The sequence below is a fragment of the Trichoderma virens genome (assembly GCF_000170995.1).
Source record: "Trichoderma virens Gv29-8 chromosome Unknown TRIVIscaffold_1, whole genome shotgun sequence".
Classification (NCBI taxonomy): Eukaryota; Fungi; Ascomycota; class Sordariomycetes; order Hypocreales; family Hypocreaceae; genus Trichoderma; species Trichoderma virens.
Window position 1 is genome coordinate 1,264,522 of NW_014013748.1, and position 19,916 is coordinate 1,284,437.

At 51.2% G+C, this 19,916-nt stretch overlaps 7 protein-coding genes across 7 annotated transcripts; 1 reads left to right on the forward strand and 6 right to left on the reverse strand.

The window, feature by feature from the left end:
- Positions 1 to 243: 243 nt before the first annotated feature.
- Positions 244 to 1,422, reverse strand: TRIVIDRAFT_207688 (uncharacterized protein; the record flags this gene model as incomplete). Its single annotated transcript, XM_014105876.1, has 6 exons — positions 244 to 675; positions 735 to 800; positions 952 to 1,089; positions 1,151 to 1,252; positions 1,340 to 1,345; positions 1,413 to 1,422. The coding sequence occupies 6 exons, from the start codon at positions 1,420 to 1,422 to the stop codon at positions 413 to 415; spliced, it is 585 nt and encodes a 194-aa protein (XP_013961351.1).
- Positions 1,423 to 1,890: 468 nt separating this feature from the next.
- On the forward strand, positions 1,891 to 2,705 carry TRIVIDRAFT_34068 (uncharacterized protein; the record flags this gene model as incomplete). The annotated part of the gene is made up of 3 exons (XM_014105877.1): positions 1,891 to 2,085; positions 2,150 to 2,273; positions 2,383 to 2,705. 3 exons carry the CDS (start codon positions 1,891 to 1,893, stop codon positions 2,703 to 2,705), a joined length of 642 nt encoding a protein of 213 aa, XP_013961352.1.
- Positions 2,706 to 3,100: 395 nt separating this feature from the next.
- Positions 3,101 to 4,464, reverse strand: TRIVIDRAFT_62915 (uncharacterized protein; the record flags this gene model as incomplete). Its single annotated transcript, XM_014105878.1, has 5 exons — positions 3,101 to 3,108; positions 3,185 to 3,218; positions 3,253 to 3,955; positions 4,038 to 4,356; positions 4,392 to 4,464. 5 exons carry the CDS (start codon positions 4,462 to 4,464, stop codon positions 3,101 to 3,103), a joined length of 1,137 nt encoding a protein of 378 aa, XP_013961353.1.
- A 1,132-nt stretch (positions 4,465 to 5,596) lies between these two features.
- TRIVIDRAFT_125827 (uncharacterized protein) lies at positions 5,597 to 7,328 on the reverse strand (the record flags this gene model as incomplete). Its single annotated transcript, XM_014105879.2, has 2 exons — positions 5,597 to 6,264; positions 6,359 to 7,328. 2 exons carry the CDS (start codon positions 7,326 to 7,328, stop codon positions 5,597 to 5,599), a joined length of 1,638 nt encoding a protein of 545 aa, XP_013961354.1.
- A 501-nt stretch (positions 7,329 to 7,829) lies between these two features.
- TRIVIDRAFT_229017 (uncharacterized protein) lies at positions 7,830 to 10,577 on the reverse strand (the record flags this gene model as incomplete). Its single annotated transcript, XM_014105880.1, has 3 exons — positions 7,830 to 8,906; positions 8,977 to 10,153; positions 10,511 to 10,577. The coding sequence occupies 3 exons, from the start codon at positions 10,575 to 10,577 to the stop codon at positions 8,591 to 8,593; spliced, it is 1,560 nt and encodes a 519-aa protein (XP_013961355.1).
- A 4,545-nt stretch (positions 10,578 to 15,122) lies between these two features.
- On the reverse strand, positions 15,123 to 16,237 carry TRIVIDRAFT_62918 (uncharacterized protein; the record flags this gene model as incomplete). Its single annotated transcript, XM_014105881.1, has 2 exons — positions 15,123 to 16,040; positions 16,136 to 16,237. The coding sequence occupies 2 exons, from the start codon at positions 16,235 to 16,237 to the stop codon at positions 15,123 to 15,125; spliced, it is 1,020 nt and encodes a 339-aa protein (XP_013961356.1).
- Positions 16,238 to 16,704: 467 nt separating this feature from the next.
- Positions 16,705 to 18,414, reverse strand: TRIVIDRAFT_188061 (uncharacterized protein; the record flags this gene model as incomplete). The annotated part of the gene is made up of 7 exons (XM_014105882.1): positions 16,705 to 16,883; positions 16,945 to 17,118; positions 17,168 to 17,244; positions 17,300 to 17,342; positions 17,399 to 17,950; positions 18,008 to 18,132; positions 18,188 to 18,414. The coding sequence occupies 7 exons, from the start codon at positions 18,412 to 18,414 to the stop codon at positions 16,705 to 16,707; spliced, it is 1,377 nt and encodes a 458-aa protein (XP_013961357.1).
- Between the last annotated feature and the right edge of the window lie 1,502 nt (positions 18,415 to 19,916).

A 19,916-nucleotide genomic window follows, 5' to 3' on the forward strand; every position in this document is an offset into this window, starting at 1 on the left:
TTTACGTTTTCTTTTGCTTGTTAGCTGTATTATAGAAGACGACGTTGGGGCGAGAAATCTTGATTGCTATGATGTCTTTTTTCTTTGCTGGCAATGATCTTATATGCATTAATTTTTTCAAGAGTGAAACGAGAGAAGGAATTGTGTTTTTGAGAATGAATGAATATGAAATGACGCGCTTTGGTTCAAGAATTTGTTAGTCAAATTTGATGTACGCTCGAATATTGCAAAAGTTCGTTTTAAATGTATTGTCATACTTTGGATGTTTTCCATCCTTTGGTCTACTGGAACTGATTTATATGCTTGAATGCCAAAAGAGAAAAACGCCTCGTGCGCCAATTATTAACCCAATTCCCAGCATACGTTCAACATCTCGACTTAACAAGAATCAATCGACTCCAATCCCAGCCCATCACCGCCTCTCTTGTCCAGGAGCAGGCGGTCCACCAGCGGGAAATCCAGGCGGGGGAAACGAATGCTGTCCAGGCGGAGGCATGCCAGGCATACCGGGGAAGTTTGGCGGAGGGATACCAGGGCCTCCAGGTGCGCCTAGAGGAGGGAAGGGAAGGCCGCCGGGTGGAGGGAAGGGGAGGCCGTTGGGAGGCATCGGGGGCATTCCGTTGGGGCCAGGAGGGAAAGGGGGCATGGGGGGCATGCCGCGACCGCCGGGGGGTGCTGGATATTGGGATTAGAATATACTTGAGGGAAGAGGAAGGATGAGGCGATGGACATACGTGGGAGACCTTGCGGGAACTGGCCGGGAGGAGCTCCAGGCATACCGGGGAATGGCGGAGGAATGCCTATAAAGCAACCGTGTTAGTTTATATCCTGCATATTCCGTGTAGTTTCCTTCTCGGTCTCATCCATATGGTTCCTTAGACTAAAGGTAGAGTGGCGAGACGAGGGAGCTAGAGAGGAAGCATAGTGTAGCTCAAATGTAACACGACATACCACCAGGGAAGCCAAAGGCCGGAAATCCCTGGCCTGGCTGGTTCTGAAGAAGCATCGGGTTCGCATGGGCCTGGCCCTCGGCAGCGTACGAAGAAGTAATGGAGTCGATGACGGACTGGGCCTTTTCATGGCCGATTTCTATATAATGGCCATGTCAGTGGCGAAGATTGGGGGGGAGGCGGACAGAGGTCGGACGAACGCTGATAATAGTCTACGACGTTGCGCAGATGGTTTCGGCCGCTGTTGTGGGCCTTGCGCACCGACATGGAGTCGTGCGTGAGGTAGACATCGCAGTAGTCGCCTGTTTTTGTTGAGAGGTTATGTTAGATGGGGGAATCGCATGAGCGCGTCACGGAGGTGTTTTGGCTGGCGATGGATTGGGACCTACAAAAGACTGTTGAGATGCGTTAGCTGTGCTTCATTGAGTCAGTTGGAGATGAGTGAAGGGGGAGGAACCATACACTTGGGCATCGTGGCTGGGTATCTGGTGTTGTTGCGTCAAACAAGCATCAATCAATGGATATAATCATGCAATCAAAAGGTTGTAGTTGCATCCAGTCCAGAGCAAAAGGCTGGGCCCGTCCCAAAAAGGCCGGCGAGGCTGCCCCACACGTGACGGCGGGCTTATCACCGGGCCCGCTGATTGGCCGGTGCTCCCTTTATCGAACCGTCAAGCCACAGACCCAAACGCGACACCTGTACCTTTTGCGGCTGGTGCGAATTAGAGCCAAGGTGGTCTTGTCTTGTCCTTGCTCCCAATCCAATTGCAGCTCCAACGATGAACTGATTGGAATCCACCACATCGAGCCCAGGACAAGATTCGAGCTCGACAATTACATCAGCCGCTGCAGCAATCGAGATCCGAAGACGACAACACCCATAAAAAAAGAAGAAAAAGGAAAAAACAAAGGCCCCATGGCGCAATCGGCCTTTTCGCCCATGCGGTGGCTCTGCGGCCTGCTGCTGCTCGTCAGCGCCGCCAACGCCCTCAAGTTCGATCTCATTGCCCACACCGGCGGCGAGTCCCTCAAGAAGGAGAGATGCATCCGCAACTTTGTCGGCAGCGACACGCTGGTCGTGGTGACGTCGACCGTGGACGGCTACAAGGGAGACGGCATGCTGGTCAACATTCATGTATGTTTATGGCGGGGACTAAAGTGAAAGACGGGGGGTGGAAGCTGACGAGATGGAAAAACAGGTCCGTGATGCCATTGGCAACGAGTATGGCCGATCCAAGGACGTTGTTGGCGAGTCGAGAATTGTCTTTACTTCGCACGCTGATGCTGCTTTTGATGTGTGCTTTGAGAACCTCATGGTTGGACGTACGTTGCCCCCCTCCTCCCTTTTCTCCAACCCTCCCCCCCCTTTCAAGACTATATACCCAAGAATAAAGCAAACACATTTACTAACATTGAACCTCCCCCCAATCAGCCAACAAGCCCGCCATCAACCTCCGCGTCGTCGAGCTCGACATCGACATTGGCGCCGACGCAAAGGACTGGTCCGCCATCCAGGCCACCGAGAAGCTCAAGCCCGTCGAGGCCGAGCTGCGCCGCATCGAAGAGCTCACCGCCGAGGTTGTCCACGAAATGGACTACCTGCGCCAGCGCGAGCAGAAGCTCCGCGACACAAACGAGAGCACAAACAACCGTGTCAAGTGGTTCGGCGTCGGAACGACCTGGTTGCTCGTCATCCTGTGGGCATGGCAGATTATGTACCTGAGGGCGTACTTCCGGTCCAAGCACTTGATCTAAGTCTTCGATTGTATAAAGGCACCAATCCATACAATAGGGGGAGAAGGGGGAGAGGAGGTTTGCGGGGGAAGGGCTTTGGAGCGTTACTATTACATTGCGGCGGCTTTGCTGCGTGTTGGCATACGGATACAGAAGGCGGAAAGGGGTGGTGGTATGCGCCGGCGTTTGTTATATCATGATGTATGATCCATCGAGATGAGGAGGATATAAAAAAGGGAAAGTGAGAAGAAACCTTTTGAACTTTAATAAAAGACAACTTAGATTCATGCATGATGGGTGCTGGTGGCGTATATATTATGGTCTGCTAGCTCATAATCAAGAGTCAAGAACCTCTATTCTTAAAACTTTGGTTGCCAAAATCTCGACCAGTTGATTTTATTAAATTCAATTCCTCATTAATCTACTAATATACATATGGTTATATAATGCTCCTAAATTTATAATGGCCCTCTCACTTTGACTGGCTTATAACCACCTACGTTTAGTCATGATAGCTGCTCCATTGCCATAATCCTTTGCTCCTGTCATCTACATGCTCATTATTTACATCTTTCCCAACCACGTCAACAACGCCCAATCCCTTAGACATGGAATCTAATTCACCAGGACTAGAACTACCATGCAACTCTGATAATCCACCGCCAGCCAGTTCGGCAGGTAATTCTGCTACACCGCCTGAGCCAGGTATCAAAGCATCAAGCTCTGCCTTGCGAAAGGCCGTGCCATTTGGTCCGGAACTCGTCATGCCATCGTCACCTGGCAGTTCCGCTTTCGGTGTTTCCAGGTCATCGCTGCCGCTGCTGGGTGCATCTTGCCCGAACCCCTGTACAGCTTGCAACTGCTTTCGTTTCCGTCTGTATCTATAGATGAAAAAGCACATTGCCCCTGACAGGATCGCTACCAGAGGGATAAGCACTCCAATGGCAATCTTCGCTGCGAGGGGCAGCCCTTGACTGGACTTGGGGACAGGATTCTCGCTGGCAACGGAGGACACGGGGGAGGATGAAGTAGGTGCGGTTGAAGTAGGAGCTGTTGAAGTAGGAGCTGATGTCGCTGTACCACCTGTTGCTGAATGCTCTGGTATAGCTGCGTGTACCACCACCACTCTCTGAGCATTGAAATAGGTGGCAAGTGTAGGATGCGTGACTGGCGTAAGTGTGTCGGGACATTTTAAAGTGTCCGTCACCACAACGGGGCGTGATGCAGTCGATGCGCATGCTGAAACATCAACATCATCACAGTCGTAGCCTCTAGTTATTTTCAAGAACGGAAAAATCAGTGGACATTCATCAACCCCCAGGTATGAACTTTGTGCGAGGGTCTTGGGCTCACATTGGACAGCATCCCAACGCAGTTTCGCCATCACGCAGCAAATCCCATATCGCTGCAGCAGCAAATTCGCCATCCACATTCTCGAATGGATTCGGCTGTCCTTTGCTACGCACCTGAGTACAGGCGGCCGTGTATCCCGACGGACAGATTGACCCGGGCGAATAGACGGCAAGGTAATCCTCAGGGCTATTCATATGCCTGTTGTAAAACGACGCAAAGCCTTGCGGATAGCATGATTGGATGATAGAGGTGCTCCAGGGATCAGGCCCGTTCGAAGATGATGTGGTGTAAGTGTAACAAAGGGACCGCCAACGATATTCTGAATAATATCACCATCTAGATAGAACTGCAGACCTGTGCAGTCAGCTGGCGGAGTAAAGGTTGTCGTCAGAGGGCCGAGATCAGAGCGGAGACTGGTTGTCGCCATGGTTGGTAGCAGAGAGGGAGAGAGGATCTGTATTCCCTTCCCCCATCACTCTGAGAGACAAAGCCTTTATCAGGAAGCAGATCAAAGATGCAGTGTAAGCAGCAGAACTCGCTTAACAGCTGCCATGTCGCAATTGATATCCCCCCAGACCGCCACGAGAAGCCGACAGGCTGGGGTTTCCGCGGGCGAGCGGAGAGAGAAAGGAGGATCCAGCCTTGCTTCTTTGGTCTTTTCAGCGTAACCCCTTCATTTCCGTGTTGATTCCAGCTATTGGTTGCTGGCTGTTGGTTGTTGGTTGGCAGCACATCTTCATCTCAAATAGGAAGGCGTAATGTCCTTCATCGTTTCGGCCGCTCCCGAGAAAGGAAAGGAAACCCAAAAGATCACACCAAGAATATTCTAAAACGCAGAGAAATAAAGTGACGGAAGAAAATATCTTCTAGAACACGGAGAAATAAAGTAACAGGGGAGGATGCTCTTCCAAAACACGGAAAGTAAAATGGTCAAGTAATCGGGTCACTGCCATTCTCATTTCGAAAAAACAGGGGGGGTTAGATACACGCTCTGTATGTCCCTCTTCACCTCATCCAGCCTTCTCCCCCTTGCACTCTGCATCCCGTCTATCAGCCAGCTTTGCACTGCTTCTCCATCCCTTTTTTCCAATCAAATTGGTATATAATTTCCACCCAATTGTCCGCCCACCAAAAAAACGGCCCGCCAGTCTAACGGCTTTAAACGAGAAAAAGGAAAGAAACAGAATGCAGAATGCAGATTGAAGCAATGAAAACCAGCCCCAATCAAGCAGCCCAACCACCCACCAAACGGGAATAAAAAAAAAAAGAGAGAGAGAGAGAGGGAAAAGGGAAAATAGTTAGAAAGGAGGGCGAAAAAAAATCCATCAAATCAAACCGAGCGCCTTGCCGCCTCGTCTCATCATTAGTATGTCTCGTGAAAAAGAAAATGGCAACAGAAAAATCAAGGCAGAGTCCATGTTGCAGTCCCTGGAGAGAGGAAGGGTATCATGAATGAAGCAGGCCGTTTATGCAGGGCTAAGAAAAGCGTGAGTGGTGGGAGGGGGGGAAACGATGGGGTACGAGAGTTTGTCATCTTCTTTTCCAACTTTCGCATCTCATCAACCTCCTCCTTCAGGCAGTATGCTGCTTAAACTTCTCAATACCTCCATAATCGGCATGTCTTTGGTTCCTGCTCTCTTCCTCTCCCTTTCTTCTCGCTCCCGTAGTCTTACGGCGCTTAAACTCAGTACTCGGTCGGCCTCCTTGCCCGCAACCTTGACCCGTTGCTCCAGCTTATGAACGTTGTCTGCAAATTGATCCACCTCGAATTCGAGAGACGATTGGATGTGCCGTAGTCGCGCCTGTGTCTGTGATCGTAAACTGGCGAAGGCGTTGGTTTCATCGACGAGAAAGCCCCTGATTCGGCCTTCATCAGGGTCCAACAAATCAAAATCGGGTAGTGTGATTGTCTCTGCTTCCTTTTCCTTTGGTGTAAATAGAGCTGGTTGCTCTGGGGGTGGTTTCCGTATTGCCAGCCACGCTTTCTTTTCCTCTTGCAGTCTAAAGTCCGGGTTAGTTGGCTTCTTATATTGAGAGTATTGCTCAAAGTCAACTTGCCTCTTGATTCTCGCCTCCAAGGTTGCCAGCTTCTCGTCCAACTCAATGTTACGGGGATTTGGCTTCAGTATGACCGGTGCTTTCGGTACGTTGTCTTCTCTGTTGAACCAGTCTGAAAACTCTGATCTTGACCCAAAGTCTTTGAGCAGCTGGTCTTGAATCGCGCGGGCTGGAAACAAATCAGTTAGCAAAATGGGGTCATCGTTATGGACTTTCATTCTTTCAACAAGAGGGGAAACATGGAGGGGGGAAAGAGTCCCTACCTCCTAGCACTGCGCCAGAATTCAAGGTGCCGCGCGGCTTGGCTGACAATGCTCGTTCACCACACCATATTAGTAGCTGCTTCATCCGCCGCGGCTCCAGTAAATCCGCCTCGATGTGCTTGTAAAAGGCAGACGTGCTAACTTCACGATGGGGAATCGCCGTCTGCCCGCTCTCGATTAATGAACTCGCTCTGCGTCCGCGAGATCCCAGGCTGCTTCTTCTGATGCCGTTCTCTCCTTTCTTTCGCATTTCCTTGTTGCGGTTGATGATGGGCGTGTCGCTCATCGGGAGCGCAATCTTGGTAGGCTGCTCCGCCCTGTCGTGACCTGGCGATTCTGCCGTGGACATGTCTTCCTCCTCCTGTATCACCTGTGGTGGCGCCTTGGGCTTGGCCGCCTTCTTGCTACGGCCCTGGGCGGCTGAGGAGCCATTAGTCCTTGGCGGAGGCTGCTGCTGCTCCTCCTCCAGTGATGCATCTTCGTTTGATATTCGCGAGCTCTTTCTCGTTCCCTTCTTTGAAACCTTGGCAGGTGGCTCGTCCTGGATCGCGTCACTCGACGCTTTTCGCCTTGAAGAGGAAGATTTTTTCGTCGTCGCCGTCGACTTCCGGGCCGTCTCCGCCACAATCAGCTCCACGTCCTCATCACCGCCAATCGACTCCCTCACCGCCCGCTCCCTCGCTGCTGCGGCTGCTGCGGATGGCCTTCCTCTTGACTTCCTGACAGGAAGAGCCACTGACTGTGACTCGTCGGTTTTCGCCTTTTTTGATTTTCGCACAAACTGAAAATCGTCGTCTTGTTCGTAGTCGGCGGCTGTTCTCCTCGTCAGCTTCTGTTCCCCGTCTCCTACGTTTCCTCCTTTCCTCGGATAATGGGCCAACGAACCCGGCTGGCGCTTTGATCGGCGCACCGGCTGGTCGCTCATGCTAAGAAGTTCCAGCGGCTGGTGGAGGGTAATGAGAGTCGTCATCGATGGCTTCTTCGGAAGCTCCTCTGAATGGATCGCATGAGAGAGTATAGGGATGCCGTGTCAAGGCGAGGAATCCGTGCCAGAGTCCGGCGGTGGGAAAGATGTCGTCGTCGAGTAAGATGTCGCGTGTACTTTTGGGGGGGTAAGAAGAGCCAGTTCTCAGCCTTGTCGCGTCAAATGCCTGCGCGCGTTTCGCTCGTCCAGCGCATCAAGCCGCCGCGCAATCGCACGCAAGTTCCGTCGAGCGGTGCGAAACCTGCAGGGCCCAGCCGTTGTCGATGATGCGCATGCGCTGCTGCGTCCTGCCAGGCGAAAGTCGAGTCTGTTCGTCGAGAGACCGCCAAAGTGTTCTTTCTTTGCCTGGTTGTGTTTACTTTTAGGACCATGAGCGAAGAGGTATGGTTTTCCAAGACAGGCGCTAAGCCTGTTACGGAGCATTCACTACCCCACCCCCTCGGTCTCAATGCTGCGACATTTGATTGGCTGGCGGAGCTGTCAACTGAACGAGACATCATCATTCTCACTTAATAGCTGCCACCTAGTCTAATAGCTAATAGCAAATTGCAACATCAATCACGGCAAGCATGTATTGAGGCGACACAAACATCCATGCATTGACCCAGTCGAGACATCCCTATAACACTACCAAGTAATCGTATAGCTTCCGTTTTTTTTCTAGCTACAGAGTACCTCAAATTCAAACCCTAAAACACCAAGTACTATCATCCCCTTAGAGAGTACCTTATCACCCAAAAACGCCTTCAAACACTGCTTGATTCCTTCCAAGCCCAACACCTTTTCATGTGTGTATACCTTGCCTTGCCACTATTTACGTACATTGTAAAGTAATACCGGGGAAGAGAGAAATGTGAAGTGAAGATCCGGGGGTGGCATATACCCGGAAATGGTCAAGGCACCGCCTACAACCACAAGTTGGTGTGGAAAGGGCTGGAAAAAAAGAAGATATAAAAGGACACACGTCCTCAAAATGCTGTCCAGTACAGCCGAAACATGAATTCCACCTCCACCGATTCGTTCGCCTTTGACCCCTTTTAATTATACAAGGGAAATGTGTACTGTATGCGTTCCGTTCCGCTGTGGACCGCATGCATGATACCATGCGCTATGGTGAGGCTAAGCAAGATCATCTTTTCATTCTTCTTTCAGAAAAGATGAATGTCAAAAAGAAGAAGAAGCAGAAGCAGAAGAAGCCCACTTCCCCAATTGGACGATTAGCGTGGCCACTTAGTGGTTTCATCAACCTAAGAAAAACGGCGCTGAACACCTTGGCCAGCCATGACTTGCTGGCCGGGCATTGGGGCCGCCATGCCGTAAGGGTTCATCTGAGGGTTGAAAGGCTCAACAACTTGTGACATGAAGGCCCCATGAAGACCTTGCTGCTGAGTAACAGGGCAGTCTTTGTGGGCAAGCAAAAGAGTCTTGAGATTGACAACTTCCTCACGTAGCTGCGTAATTTGTTGAGTTAAGGCGTCATTCTCACTGCTAAACATCTCGACTTTAGTCTGTAAGTTTGCAAGCCATTGCTTCTTTCGCTGGCGGCATTTGAGAGCAGCAACACTAGGGAGCAAGTCAGCGTTTATACTGATGAAAATAAGAGAACCCATTATGGTAAGATGTTAATACGTACCGATTGCGCTCCAGAAAGTTTTTACGCTTCTCCTCGTCCGTCATCTTGGACTTTCCAGTCCCAGCGTCATCAAACTTGGCATCCATGTCTTCGTCGGAATGATCTTCATCTTCGCCGTTGCTGCTCGGCGCGCCGCTGTTCGCCTTGGATTTCTTTGTGGGCGGCGCTTTGGCAGGCGCCTCATCGGCTTTCCTCCTGCCGTTAGTAGCAGATGAGTTCTTCTTCCCCTTGGCTCGTGTCTGGGGCTTCTGGTCGCTTTCGTCCGACCCATTGCTCATCTCACTGGCGCCTCGTCGCGGGTCTACTTTGACGGAAGCCATCGGGGGTGATGTATTCATGCTCGGGGGGATCACTGGGGCCGGGTGGGCGTGCGCTGTAGGTGCAGATGTCACAGTGAATTGGGGTGTAGGTTGGGCTCCGTTCCTCCCCTGAGCGAGCATATAGAGGCCGTTGGCAGCGTCGTTGTCGTGAGGATCAAAGGGCCCGGATGCGGGCTTAGCTTCGACCTTGGGAATAACGGGGACGGAGGTCATGTCTTGAGGTTGGGATGTGACTGGCTGCGGTTGTGGTGCCGCTGGTTGGACTCGGGACAAGCCGTTGACTTGGTCACGCTTTGCAGCGGCGCTCAGAGCTGTTCGGTGAAAGTCGATGGTGCTGGGAGTGGCGCCGCCGCTGGCCAGCTGTGCAAAAAGGGCTGAGTTGGGACTCGGGGCCGGGAACATGGACCCGCTCCCGCCCGGTGTCAGTCCAGTGCGCAGGGAGGACTCGTTTGGCGTAGGAAAGCCGCCACGGAGGTGATGCGTGTCGCCGAAGTAGTCGGTAGGGCCTGAGAGCATTGCTGGGCTGAGCGGGCCGGTCCGCAAGGAGCCTCCGCCCCAGTTAAAGGGAGTCGCGTTGCTGCCGGGCAGCAGAGAAGACGGAGACGTCAGTGCAGCAACACTGGGTAGTTTGGTTCCTCCAGGCGTTTCTGGGCCTCCACCCCCAAACGACTGCTCAAACGGATTGGGCTCCAGGCTGAGAGAGCCTCCAGTAACCTGAGGCGCGAAGTATTCCGGGGTATTGGTTCCTTGTTGGGATTGTCCTGGTCGAGGCGGCGGTGCAAGCGGCTTGGTCGCCGGAGCATTAGACGCAATGTCCGGCTTGGTGAGGGAGTCGATTTTGGCACTGGCGATGGAACCTGAGAAGCAGATGCTGTGTAAGTTGATGGTCGGTGACGTAGGCAGTGGCAATGGCAATGGCAATGGCAATGGCAACGACAGTGGAGGAATATGACGGCGACGATAGGGACGATAGGGATGATGTTGATGATGGTGATGGAGGTGATGGTGTTGATGGAGTTGATGCTGGGGCGGAAACAGACAATTGAGTTCGGTGACGACGTAGGTCGTCCTTGGTCCGAGCAGATGGTAGCGATGACGAAGGTGTACAGTAGGAGTAGGTTATAGGAGCAAGGAACAGGAGCAGGAGCAGCGAGTGCAAGGAGACGGTATGACGATGCAGGAACCGCCAAGGGGAAGAGGAGAAGAAGGCTTACCTTGCCGTGTTGGGGGCGATTGCTTAGGGGACTTGGACTCGGTTATGTTGGTCACAGTCGTCCCCATGATGACGATAAATTATATCGCAAACAGTGCAGAGGGAGGGGGCAGAAAGGCTACCGCTTTATTGTGGGGGAAACGCAAAACAATTGCAGAGAGCTTGGGATCTAGGCCGACAGAGAGAAGAAAAGACCAATCTGGACGGATGAGGTCAGAGGCAGGCGTAGCGCGGAGGCAGAATCGAGGCGGTGGATAGGCTGGGGCGGTTTTGCGTTGTGATGGCGCGTGCTGTCAACTCTTTTTCCTCTGCTGCTCTCAATTTAAGCAAACTCTCAGCAGGGTAAGTTTGGGCTCTCTTTTGTCTTGGGGGCGTTTTTCCCTCCTCAGACTAGGAGTTTTGGCAGCCGAACAAAATGGCTTGGCCCGGTTAAAAAAAAAAAATTAAAAAAAGGACCAATTCGAGCAGGCCTCGAAGGCTCCCCGATTAGACCTGCAAATCACAGATATTAAAAGTGCAGATGAACGAGCTTCCGCGTGAATCGAGGCGCCAACACGGGCTCAGAAGCTATGCTGGCGGCGGGGGTGTGGAAGGCTGCTTGCGAAGTGCTGTAACTGAGGGTGATGAAGAGTGCACGATGGAGGAAGGAAGACGTCAGAGATGACGTTGTGAAAAAGCGAAGGCGCAGAAAAAAGAAGGCGGGCGGCGGCGGCTCTGACCCTTCTGGGGGGGTCCTGCTGGCTGGGCTGCTCTGGGGCCCTGTGAGTGGCCACGAGCGCTACCAGCCCAGGGTGCAATGAATTATGGAGCCTGCAGAGACTTCGCTGACAAACCCTGGCCGCCGCCGCACTGTGCGGGACGCTGGTGCGCATCTCGCGATTGGGAAAACGGGTGGTGTGGACCGTGCGGATGCGGCGCCGCCACGCACCGTATACTCGTTATCGAATGGGATGATTGACTGAGATGTGCGCCGTACAGTATATTTCACGCTTTATCCGTACTGTATGTATATGCTCCATGCATGCCTGCGAGAAAAGTCTCCAGCATGGGGGAAACGAAGCCAGATGCAGCCAATCGAGAGGTACGCACTCAAACTGGGCAGTAGACCTGTACTCGTACACCTGTTGACCTGGTATCTTGGGGTGGCGAGGACAAAGCGTCTCTACTCAGGGGTCCAAATGAATCCGGGAGCAGCACTAGGTAGGTAGCCACGCGTTCAGAAGCTCAAGGGCTTCCTCTTCTTGTCAACAACCAGCACCAAGGAAAGAAAAAGAGGGGGTAGACAAACGGCGTCAAAAAAGCTACTTTGCTTCAGGCGTTCGTGTTCTCCCGGATTAGTCCATTGCTGCACGTCTTGTTTGCCTCCGCAGAGGAAGCAAAAAGTCCAGACGAAGAGACATGCTGGCCTCGCACTGTATGGGCTCGGAGGATGCTGGGGGTTGCTCTAGCGTGCCACTGGAAATGCAGCTGCGAGAGAGATGCAGTGGGAAGAAGTAAAAAAGAGGTGGGGCTGCAGCATGGGCCCTCGTACATACTTGGGCTCGTACTCGATGCTGGTGATGACGCTCCTCTTGGGCGAGAAACTCGGTAGACGTGATGGCTGTGGGAGCTCCCAGCCAGCGATTGTGCCTCTTGCCCTCCTACGAGGGAATGCTTCAAATACACAATGTTGGATTGAGGGCTTGAATTGCTGCCGAGGGCCACGACGTGAATTACTCGCTAATCTGCCACCTAGACGAGGCCCATTTGATCGCTAAGGTCAACCTTACTCGCATCCATCCATCCATCCATCCGATATCAACATCAGCACGAGTACATCTGCCATCGAACAACTCGCCTCACCGAGCACACAATCCCCCCCTAGCAGGCAAGGCAACCGTTATTTACGAGCACAGGCGACAAGTCAAGTGCTGGCTCCTCCAAGCCCAGCGCGTGGCGATTTGGCCGTCTCCGTCTATTACTGGTGTGCGCTCTACACACACCAAAAGACTTGTCCCAGATTGCGGCACGTCTAATGCATCCGCGCTGGCCTCTGCGGAAAGACTAGCCAACTGCGAAAGAGGAGCCGTGTCCATCCCGGGAGACAAGAGGTACGAGCGCACCTTTTGACTTTTTGCTCCCCAAATGGTGTCATTGCTCTGGGCTGATGCTGGGCACCGCAACAGTTGCAGCATTGTCGAGTCTGCAGCTTCATTACGTCACAGGTCTCAACTCTCGTCTTGCTCTGTTCTCCCAAGTCTCCTCTCCCAGACATTGGCATTGATTGTATGGAACTGCACCGCACCGTTGCAGCTCCCACAGACCACAGAGAGACACGCTGCTTGCAATGGATGCGTCTTCCCACTTGCCTGATTAGGCCCGCCCAGCAATCCATCCATTCAATGCCCGACCAGATTTGTCCTGACCAAACTCCGGACCAGGTTGCCAGGCTTGCAAGCACAGCATCAACACCACAGCAGCCCGATGCCCACGACCAAAAACTCGCACACAGTGTAAGAGGAGACCCCCTGAAATGTCCCGCCCGTCCCCACATCGTACCATCGTCTGTGGCACTGTGCCGCGACTTTTGGCCCGTCGCCGGCTGGCTAATTGGTGAGCGCCATATGATCGGCCCGTGACGTCAGCATGAAAAATGGAAAAAGAAAAGGGAAGGAAAAAATACAGCGAAAATGGCCCAAGCAACAGACCCAGGCGCTGAGAGTGCCGCACGCGTATCTGGCCAATGCTACACGCATTTGTTGGGCCTTGGTCGCTGCGGCTGTTGATGCTCTCCCCATTGGGTGCCTATGCAAACTTGTTCCAATTTCCTTAGTCGTTTAGACTACAGGACGCTCTTTGCTTCCGTTAGCCGTCGAGCTGTTTCTCGCTTCGACGCCACGTCCCCACCGCTGTGGTCAAGCTATGACGCACTTCTGCCAAGCATCGTGAAACCACGAACAGGCTGTAGGGCCTGTAGCAGGACATCAGATTTGCGGCATCAAATCAGCGACACGCGACAGCTTCAGGTGACATTGCCAGCCTGGGATCCTCCACCTTGGAGCAAGATTAATTGCACTGCACTCAGCAGCAATATCACCAGCTGCGATAAGACCTTTGACTCCTATCCAAAAGTCGCGTTCATACACAAGGTGGAGACGTGTCGTTCGCTTCAGCCTATCTACAGAACTCCGTATTGACAGCCCAAGGGGAGGGGGACAGAGAAAGGAGAAGAGAACCAACAAGCTGCAAAACTCAAAATACGGCGACTAAAAACAGCTTCATCCAGTTTCTACAGGTTTCTACAAGTTCTTTGTTTCCAAAGTTTCAATAACTCTCCGAGATGTCTTAGGGAAGGGGGCCAAATCGGCGATCCTCGCCATCCCTTTGCACCATGAACCACGGCGTCTAATTCCGAGCGCCAAAAGGATCGAGATCTTCCCTAGTTCTTTTGTTTACAGCTCCTCGGCTTGGTAATTTTTGGATACTGTGCCTGATTCTCGTGATGACATGATGATTAATCCTGCCATCTCGCCTCCTCTTGATGGCCAAACATGAAATGATCAGCGTTTGCGCTTATACATGCCCTTCCTAGCAAGCTAACGTGCGGAGAGAGCTCTCTAAGCAGGACCCTAATGATGATTTTGGTATTCCAGAGCTGTTAACAGGATTCTGTGAGCAATAGCGCCAAGAACGACTAAGGGGTAACGAAGAATGTGCGCTGGGCTGTCCGGCGTGTCCACATTCAGCTGGCGTCCGTCTGTCTGCAGGGCATCCCTTTATCGTGGAATCCTGTTTGATACCGTAAATAGTGAATGATGCAATCCTTCCGTTATCGAAAACGGTCGGGCTCATCAAGGGCTGAGAGGATTTGGTCTCATGGCCCTGCCGATCACAACCAGTCAGTTATGTCACTGGGCCGTTATTTGGGCATCTGAGGTGCCAGAGGGCTGGGAAGGGCATTGAAAGATTCGCGTTTGGCTATAGAACGGAGATGGAGTCCGTGAATCAGTAGATCCGGGTGAAGTGACTAGATGTTGTGAGTTGTGTTGTATGACCCCTAGCGTGACTGCACCATTTCGAGAGCATATCTCAACAACGGATTACGAATTTCGAAGTATGACATCCAAGTTACATACTTGGTAATTACTCAGAGTATTTTGGAAGATGTACTACTTATTAATGCCCTCCATTTTAATCGCGTCGATGCATCAGAGGCCGAAATTAGCAGCATTTTTCTATGGCTCCAGGGTAAGTGAGATGTCAAGAAGTGACTCGGATGGATTTCAAACATATATTGTATGTAATACGACAATTTACGCATGGATCTACGTGGAAAGTAATAAAACTAGAATATAAATAAGGTATATGCATTTATATATGCTGACGCTACGAGATAAGGTGCGGCGTTGAAGTAGTATCGATGTGGTGGCAAGGCTGAATAACCTCATCACTGCGACCAGATTCTGGAATTTAATACCAAATATACATCTACTCTAAAAAAAAAGAGAGAACAAAAACAAAGAAAATCTACACTAATTAATATCATCATCGCTAAATAGTAGCTCTTCGAACCTTTCATCTTGCACAAAAATGGACGATATATACACTTACCACTGCATCTGCATCCAACAGCCTTACAACCTCGCCCCGCCCTTCGCCTCACCATCAAACCTCCTCAACTTATACCCATGCCTCGGCGCATGAAGCCGCACACTCTCACCCTTCTCCGTCTTCACCTCAATCACAACCTCATCCTTATCCAAGCTCACCAGCCTTCCTACATCCTTATGCGCCCTCCCCGTATCCGTCGGCGAAATCACTACCATGACCCCCTTTCTCAACCCTTCCGCCACTGCCAGCGCATCTTGCTCATCCACAGTCCCCTCTTCCTCATGCCACGACGAGACCTCAATCACCTTTGCAGCTTCCTCCCCGTCCAGCGTCTGGGACTCCTCGACTCTCTTCTTCGCCGCCGTAACCGCCTCCTGGAAGCGCTTGATCCACGAATACACCCGCGGATACTTGTCCGCCGAAAACCCTTCTTTCGGCAAGGCCCCAGGAATACCCGATATCCAGTGAAACACCCAGACGGATTCAATGTCCGCCAGGCTGGGCTTCTCCGTCTTCAAGATCCACTCTCGCCCGTCCGCCAACATGGTCGTCTCCAGCAGCTCAAACGCCGCAGCAACCTCCCTCAGGGCCTCAGGCCGAACCTTCTTCAGCGCCTCCACGCTCATCGTCGTTCCCATGTAGTCTCCCCTGTCCTTGAAATACTTTGGATCTTTGAGGAATGGTAGCTCTGGCGGAAGTAGCTTGACGCTTTGCTGGAAGACGCCGCCGTCGATGACAAACGCCGAGAGCAAGCGCTCAATGCCTTTCTGATCCGCGGTGCTTGCTCCCAGGCGAGGTAATTCCGGATACATTGCCTCAAGCTTGGGAAGTTGAAGGCGAGTATCAAGATATATGTCCTTGCCAATCGAAAGGATTGGAATGCGCCGGTAAGCGATTCCGAGACGGGCGACATCCGGTCGCGGCAACATGCCAGGCTGCAGCTAGATTTGGTGCCTTTTGTCAATGCTTTTGTCTTTTCTAAATCTCGTTCCATCATATTATTTGATGGAAATATATGTAGAGAGGTGCAACTTACACATTGCTTGTATGGAATGCCTCGTAGAGCTAGATACCACACAACGCGTCTTGCATAAGGCGAGAACTTATAGTGATAGAGTATAATCTCCCCGGCAGCCATAGTCATGCGGCGTGATGAGATGATGAAATTGACACGGTTACACTGGATTGCATTAAGAGTAAGAAGTCTGGTTCGTGGGTTGTTTACTTGTCGTCCGCTTGAGCTTGGTAGTTTATATGTACGCTCAGCCTCGGCTTATCGGGGTGGGGTAGCTGATGTGGACTTGGTGACCTCTCACACCGAACAAACGGAGATGTTACATGTACACTTCCGGCTGCAGCATACACTCTGTGCTCTGAATCAGATTTTATTAGGGGCAGCACTATACATGCCTTCCAGTACTTAGCTATTAGGCCACGTGTGAAGCCCCTGTTACCTATGTGTTCCCATTTACCCCAGGATGTAACCACACCCTTATGACTCTGCAGTAAATCTTCCCTATAACCGAGGGGCAACTATAACTCAAGTGAAAAGCAACGGTGTATCAAAATAAGATCTCTCTCCGGGCTGCTGCTAAAGGTAATGAATTACCAGTCGCCTGCACCGCCGGCTGCCTCACCGTAGCCTTTATCAGGCTGTGGTGGCTGCTCATCAGGGTCACCGCCATATCCCTGATTCTCGTAGGCATCCGATTCCTTAGGAGGCATCTTGCAACGGACCTTGGTATGTCCGAATTGCTCGCAGTTGGAACATTGGACTTTGGACCCTACACATTTGTTAGCTATAGTGGCAGAAAGGTTTCAGTGATAATTGGTCATGAAACTTACAGTCTCTCGGCTTAGGGCACTCCTTGCTGAAGTGACCAGTTTCCTCACAATTGCGGCAAGTAACATTATCCATGTTCTTGGGCTGATCACACTCCTTGGAGATGTGGCCTTCCTGACCGCAGTTGCGACAAGCCCTGCTGCCTCCGTCAGGGCAATCTTTGGCGAAGTGACCGGCTAAACAACAGTCAGTGATTGTATTATCACACAGAGGAAAACGACATACTCTTGTTGCATTTGCGGCATTCAACATTGTCCATATTAGGAGGCTCCTCGCACTCTTTAGCGTTATGCCCTGATTTTCTGTATATCGTCAGCGTTCATTCAGTATGTGTAGAAACCACAAAGGCAAACTTACCCGCAGTTCTTGCAAGCAAACTTATCCACGCGCGGCTCGGGGCCTAGAGTGCCAGTTAGAAGAAAAAAAGCATGAGTATTAAGCGACATTGCGACTTACAGTCTCTCACACGGTGACCTTCGGCGCCGCAATTGTAGCACGAGATCTTCGGCTTCTCTGAGCTGGGCTCAGTCTTCTCCTGAGAGCAGCCTTTGGTAGTATGACCAAGCTCGCCACAGTTGTAGCACTTTGGCACACCTCTGTCGACCACCATTCCTGCGTCATCCAAGCGAGAGAGAATCTCATCGACGCCGTCCGGCCAGAGAGTGATTTCGCGAGGCCTTTCTGGCTTGTCGGAAAATCTAACCGAGACGCTGTACTTCTTGTCGATATTGCCTTGGAGGTCCATGTTTGTGAAGGTGTCAATCAGCTCTCTCTGAGTGGAGATGAGCCAAATCTTGACATTTTCCTCCAGCAATCGCTCCTGGATCTGACGGTAAGTGACCTCTCCTGCTAGAGCCTTGACATATTCTTCGATCGCTTCTTTGGCATCATCGGCATCCCTTTCAAGGGCAGCCTGCTTGAGCTTGTCCCAGGCGGCGTCAGGAGTAGTGTCGGCGACGTGGTCACGATTGATCTTGCGAGCATTCTCACAGCTGTTGCGGAAGTGACCTATTATTATTGATTAGTGTTATTTCCATCTCTCAAGACTATTTCATTGAAACATACCCTCTTGGCCGCAATTGGAACAGAGCATGGGAGGAGCTTCCGGGCAGTCCTTTCTCATGTGGCCCTCCTTCTTGCAATAGTGGCAAGTCTGTTCTCCAGCCTTGGGGCATTCGGCTCGTCTGTGGCTGTTGAAAAAAGTTGGGTTAGTCACGGTACCAATAGAATGCGTGATCTACTTACCCTTCTTCACCACAGCCGAAACATTTCTCGTTTGCGTATGCTCCAGATGCTCCAGCCTCGTTGTCACCGCCGTTGTAGTTGTCGTAGGAATCGCCAGCATTGCCAACTGGCTCAGCCGAGTCTTGACCCCAAGTGTCTGCTCCAACGTTTCCCTTCTCAGGGAAAGAGTGAGTGACGGGACCTCCCCAATTGCCATCCGTGGCAGCTCCAGAACCCCAATCTCCCATTTTCAACCTGCTTTGGATAGATAGGATAAGGTACTGTGGCAAACGAAACTCCTTGGAGAAGTTAGAGAAACAAGCAATCATATGAAGGAAGATGATGAAAAGAATGGACATGCTACTTGACAACGCGGGGTTTACGGGGTGACAAGATAGTCGGAATATTGTAAACAAAGTTGAAAAGTGGCGGAGTGTGAGGCAAGCCATTCATAATCTCCATGTGGATCAAAACAATTGTGGGCAATAAGAAAGTCACCCATAGGAGAGTATGAAAAGTGGACGAGATGAAGCAGGGATAGAGAGCTTGAGGGAGAGAAATGCAATAGGAAGAAGTTATTGGACGAACATACCTGGGATGGAATTTCGGCAACACGAGACCAAAGTCGCGTTTGATGAAACGAAGGGAAATGCTGCCTCCTACTTGCCCTGCTGACGAGTTAACTAAATGTGCCGAGCATTCTTCGAAGTTACCTAGGTCGAGTTACTACTCACAAGCCTTGATGCAGATGGTGCAACAATCTGCAGCTTGCCTCGAAACTCGGAGGTGTGCAGAGAGATGAAGAGGTAAGGAGGAGAAAGAAGAAGAGAGAAGGGAAGGTCGGCAGAGGGTAGGGAAGAAGGCAGCTGGCAGGCGAAGGCGGTGCACAGGGCGGCAGAATGGGGGCAAGTTATTCCACTCCCTCCTCGCCTTTAAATGGCCAGCTGGTAATCTGATGAGGGAGCAGTGCTTCCCTCAGGCAGCGACCTGGCTGTGGCATAGTGCTTGCTTGGTGGAATGGCCTGTAGGGAGCAATTATAGGGGGCTTGATAGGACATTTGCCTCATGAGGAGTAAAACGCTTGATGAAAATGTTTCGTATATACCAATGCCCTCCAACCTAACGCATGGGATTATTAGATTGATGGGAAAACCGCTTCCTGCATTAAGATCACCGCTGCCATTACATTTCTTTGTTGTATGTGCTGTCCTTGTTCATCTGATATCTTTGGGTGGCACAACTTAATACACAAGTATTGGGCTCTTTCGCTATAGTGCTGCTGTATTTACAATGATGTTTTGATATGATGATTTTGCCAAGCTATATTGCCTTCTCCCTATGGATATAGGGAAATGTCTCTGTATGAGCCTTTCGAGCATCTACCAAGGATCCTTAGCCATGGCGTTGCACACTCTAACAAGTTGTGCACAGGTAATGCTATGACCTCTGGTATGAATTCTGAGATAAGACTTGCTTGTTTGCCATTTCTCGTTTGTCATATCTCTTGCTATTCTGATGAACACCCGAGTGATGCGCGTTCGCAATATATATTCACTCATCCACTAGTAGGCTGAACGGAATTAGAGAAATATAGCAGACCAAATTATACGACGCATTCACTTGCTCGATTGTAATCTCTCGCCAATTATTGAAGCATTGAGAACGCATTATGCAATCACAGGCCACAGCCCTGCTCTTTATACCTTAACAAAGAGCAGAAAGCAAATGGATATTTCTGTGTCGAGTGCCA